This window comes from Montipora foliosa, chromosome 9, assembly GCF_036669935.1.
Source record: "Montipora foliosa isolate CH-2021 chromosome 9, ASM3666993v2, whole genome shotgun sequence".
In the NCBI taxonomy this organism is placed as follows: Eukaryota; Metazoa; Cnidaria; class Anthozoa; order Scleractinia; family Acroporidae; genus Montipora; species Montipora foliosa.
The window spans coordinates 9,059,219-9,064,218 of NC_090877.1; the positions used below are offsets into that span (position 1 = coordinate 9,059,219).

General features: G+C 42.0%; 1 protein-coding gene across 1 annotated transcript in view; it reads right to left on the reverse strand.

The window, feature by feature from the left end:
* The window catches only part of LOC137970309 (polycystin-1-like protein 2), a 16,209-nt gene that overhangs the window by 9,624 nt on the left and 1,585 nt on the right, over positions 1 to 5,000 (reverse strand). The window contains exons 5-9 of the mRNA XM_068816829.1: positions 3,993 to 4,603; positions 2,965 to 3,135; positions 2,109 to 2,234; positions 1,071 to 1,268; positions 395 to 643 (exon numbers count right to left, since the gene is read on the reverse strand). Coding sequence (XP_068672930.1) covers positions 395 to 643; positions 1,071 to 1,268; positions 2,109 to 2,234; positions 2,965 to 3,135; positions 3,993 to 4,603 — 1,355 coding nt within the window. The remainder of the gene's footprint in view (positions 1 to 394; positions 644 to 1,070; positions 1,269 to 2,108; positions 2,235 to 2,964; positions 3,136 to 3,992; positions 4,604 to 5,000) is intronic.

Sequence of the window (5,000 nt, forward strand, 5' to 3'; positions counted from 1 at the left end):
GGTTAAATAAAGGTATTTAGGCGCCTCTGGTTGTCTTGCTTTACTGTATTTGATAAATAAGCTAGGTTCAAACAGAGACCTATGAGTGGAAAAGAAGCAGATAACATAAGGAATTGCAGGTTAACAATTAAGGACATTTTTATGGTGACAACCTCCCTCCAGCGCATCAATTTATCAACATGCGCGTAGGCAACGTGTTTCCCGTCCCTTCTTCTGGTGGGTTCAGATTCCTTGCTTTTCCTTCCCAACGCCAAGCAGAATACTGTACGCGTGAGTCATAAACTAGCGACGCAAGTCGGCCCGGTTGTATACACCAAGACAAGTTGACTGATATGCAAAAATTCAGTTCTTTTTTTCTTAAATCCAGAAAGGGATTGCCATACAAGGAGCTCACCACAGAGTCCACAAACTTAGTGTTTTTGGCCTTGACATCAGTGATGGCTGTAAACGGAAGCTTAAATCCTACACCGTCTTGGATGAACTCTCTGGTCTTCTGTAGTGAGCCCGGACTGTTTCTGTTAAGCATCATGCTCAATGAGCTGGTTTTCACCCGATAAGGGTCCTGGTCAACTACCATTCTGGACAAAAGATTCGTTCCTACGTCATCCAAAAGCCTTTCGATATCTTTAGTTACATTCTGGCTCTGAAAGACAACAGATATTAACAGTAGTGTAGCAGCTCTCGTAACCTGCTATTGTTTGGTATTGAGAGCAGCCTCTAAGTCAGTGTTTGAATTATTTAGTCTTCTGTGTTTGGCAGGGATAGCGAGCCAATGAGAGAGCTGATACATCACCCGATATTAAGAGCAAAGATTTGGGACTGTAACGATGCAATTGATGTCGATGGTCCGGGTAACATATTTTATGGACGGTGTCTCTCAGATTGTGCGCTCGCTATGATTAGCAAATTTGTAATGGTAATAGGACTGAGTGGAGTCCAATTCGGTCTGCTATCATACGAGTGATAACAAAATCGGACGACCGCGCAGCGGGAATGAATGCATTTTCCTCGCTTTTAGTTCTTTAAATCGTGAATTGCCCTTGTTGACCTAGCATCGATTGCTCATTTACCTTTGTTCGTACGACAGATGGCAATTTTTTCTTTCCAATCACGCTGGCTTTTTGAGCAGCAGAATTGAGGATATTGCCAAGGCTCAGCACCAGGTTCTCTCCTCCTTGTTCAACCAGACTTGATTCAGCGGCATAATCCTCTTTGGTCTTGTCTCGTAACAAGGATGTCAAGGATGACAGAGTTTGCAAAGCAAGATCCTAAAGTGTAATTTAGTTTTTAGCTTAGTTCATTGCGGGTGCTCAATAAGGACAGGAAGAATTTGAAAATTATAAATATATTTTATTAGCAACAAAACTCATTCTTATTTGCGGTGCAAATCTGCAGAGTACAATCACGCTTTTTTTAAAAATCAGCAATGAGGAGGTCCTCAGAGAGGAGGGAGGGGGGGAGGGATGAAATTTGGGGTCCTTTTTCTCTTAAATTTGCTTGTGTTCCCTTGTACCCGAAATTGCTTCCGAATTTGTTGTCAGCTTCTTGATCCATAAAACGGTTTACGTTCCCTTGTACATGTTTCTTAAGATATTTTGTCTGTGTTTCCCTGTTCATTTTCCCTTTTTACCACGTTATCCGTTCGGATCACGAGCCAAAAAGTAAATGAAAAACAGGGATAACAAATATGGTCTTCCAGCGGTCCTTAATCACCTTTTCAACAACCAGGAGGCAAAAAGCGAAAATAAGAAGCCGTGGTTCACCAATTAACACCTTCATGCTGATAACAGCGAAAGCTCCTGAGCTTGTTTTTATTTGCGTGTTCTTCGAAGAAAGCAATTACAGACTTCATGAAGATATTTTGCAACCGTAGAAGCGAAGGTAATGGCATCCGTTAGTCGCACTGTGTTCTATGAAATTCGGAAACTCTCCGCCGTTGGATAAAGGCACTGGCAAGAAGGTTAAAACATTATCCCCCCATACAGCATTTTTTCCTTTCCAAATTTCAAACGTGATTTTGTTTTGTCCAAATAGTAACGAACCGTGATAAAGTAATAACGTGTAAAAGTAGATAGCACGTGTTTATAACATGGCTATCACGTGCCTACCTGTGTTTCTACTGTGACTTGCTCGGGTTCCAGGGTTGCTCGTCCAATCACAGATGTGACTTGAGTCAATGACTGCAAATTACCCACTTCCACAGTAGACACCTCTTTTACAATAGAAGACTTAATCTGCAAAGGAACAAATAAGAAAATGAGATCGCAAAGGATGTGTTCTATCTGTCACTTGATAAGTTACAATACATAAAAGAGACTGCGTGTTAGATAAGACAGTAGGAAGCCTAAGCAAGAACAACGACGACGACGGCTACGAGAACGTTATCTAAAAATATTATTCTCTTGGTTAGCTTTTATCATGTCGTATTTTACCAATGCAAGTAGGATAATGCCTGAGAAACTTCGCTGAATTTATTTCCAGCATGAGAAAAAAAGGATTACATCGAATTGGGAAGACGACCTTTTCGGGAATTGGGATGTTTAGAGGTCAGTTGCCGCGTTTTCCCGGGACGTACGCATAGCCAGCGCACGGTCTTATCACAAAACTTGAAATTCAAAATGTCAACGTTGTCGCCTTTCCCTGAGTGCTTATGACGTCATGTACTTTCTCGAGGAAACTGAGGGTCGCTTTTGAGGACACTTTTAAAAAAAAGACTTTTGGGAAATCAGCAAATCTTGGCCGACGTTCTCAATCTTTTTATTTGTCTTTTAATCTTCTTTTGTTTCCAACACACTGCAAGACAATTCATGATACGCATTGTGTTGGGCATGGTGTTGTTGATTATAATGCAGTCGCGTTAAACCAATCAAAATCCTCAGATTATTTAATCCAACAATCCGAACTTTCAATAGATAGGAGATTCTTGTTTGAGTAAATGTTTTACTGTTGACTTTGCTCACGTACTTCAATCCTTTCATTAGTTTTAATTGTTTCCGACTGTTGCACAGTTTGCAGGACGGCATTTGCGAGCTGAGTGGCCTTCTTCACGTCACCTAGTTGCACAAACTGATTAAGTTGACTGTTGTTACCCACAGCAAGACCGCTGAGATCCTCTTCTGCAGACCGGGGCTCAACCTAACAAAACACGAAAGAGGAGCAACAGGTGAGTTCATTAGTCACATGCATACATGGCAGTTTGACGGATGAAACTTGAAGAACTAGGAAACGGAATTAGACTGCGTATGAGCTGAGTGTCGCAAGGACACACGTGCAATGCGTGTGTACGGGGCTGAAATAATATTCAATTTTCCCTAGATCCATCCCATGTCCAATCGGTCGGTAGATCCATGTCCAATCGGTCAGTTTAGAACGTAAGTAATGGCGGACCGTGAAGTCCAAAACTTACGTTCACAGCAAACAACCTTTAAATAAAAACATAAGAAAATGAGGGGATAGAGAGGGAGGCTCCCGGTCCAGCCCTTGGGATATGTCATGTCCACAAAAGTTATTTTTAGATGAGTGGAAGTCTTTGTTCTGGCGGAAGTCTGTCTTCCGAGACGTCCGCATGCAGGCCAACCTCGGTCTGATGTTTGAAAGAACAGCAAAGATTTCATCAGCCTTCCACGTGCGCCGCCATTTTCTCTTTTCACTAAGAACCTGAGAGCGAGGCAGGACTGCATGCGGACGTCTCGGAAGACAGACTTCCGCTCGTCTAAAAATAACTTTCGTCGACATGACATATCCTGGCCAACCCCCTGAGCCTCCCTCTCTGTCCCCTCATTTTCTCTTGATAAAAATCAAAGCCCCAAAATTTTGCCAGTCAAATGTTAAGCAATCACACTCTCAAAATCTGAAGAAAAAAAGGAAGTAATCGATCACAGTTGCACTAGAATATTAACATACATGTTCGTTATTGGACTTGCTGCATAAGGAACTTTTTCTGTAATTTGTGTAACAAGAAAACAAATGTGTGAAAAAGGCATGCCACTTACGATTACTCGCAGTGTGACCGCCGTTTCTGCAGACAAACTGTCCTTTATTGTGATGTCAAATTCGATAACAAAGTCGTCATCTTTGCGACCTTGAGGAAGCACTGTTCTGGGTTGAGCTTCATTTCCGAAGGACATTGAAGTTATGTCACCGGGTGCAGTGTCAGGATCTTGCGAGGATGCGCCGTCTAGTGTAATGATACTACCATTTCCTCTTGTAACGCTATTTCCGCCTGAAATTTCAGCTCGTAGCGGGGATTGTACTATTTTGAAAAAATCCCGAGCGCTCCCAATCAAATAGGGATTACTTGCAAACGCTGCCCTAAAGTCTACAAAATATTTTCCGTAACCAAGCTGACGTTTTTGTAGGTTCCATTCGGTGGTTTTTGTATCCAGAAGAATGGTCCATACAATAACCGTTTCTCCAGAATCATTTACTTTGTACCTGGATAAAGACCACTGAAAAAGGAGCGTGTTGGACGAATTGCACATTGCTTTTGTCACGCTTCCTTGTACGATGAAATCTTTAGATCGAAGAATTGCAACGGGGCCTTCTTTGTTAATCAAACTTGGCAAATTCTGGATAGTTATCTCAGGCGGTAAACAGGAGAAATCTGAAGAATAATAGAAAAAGAAAAAAGGACTGAGAGTGAGTCCATTTCTTTGTGCTGGCAACCGTCAGATATTCATGTTTATGGCCTTTCAGTAAAAGCCAGCATTGATCTTGTTAACTTATAACTTTGATTCATTTTCACAGAGCGAGTAACTGAGCGAGTACGCTGTTAACGAGCAAACGCGTAAACCAAGGTTCCGCGGCTAATTGGTTACTTTACGTAAGTTTCCATTGAACTTCTACCTCTTGCATGAATCAGTGACGATCATCGTTATGGCTTCATCTTTTTTACGCTTAAAGGTAAAGGTAAAGTCACTTTATTTAACGTCGGTAGTTCCTTCAGCTACGAGGCTGGTATCAATGGAAGCCGACGGTGAGCCGTCTACCCCCCTCCCTCT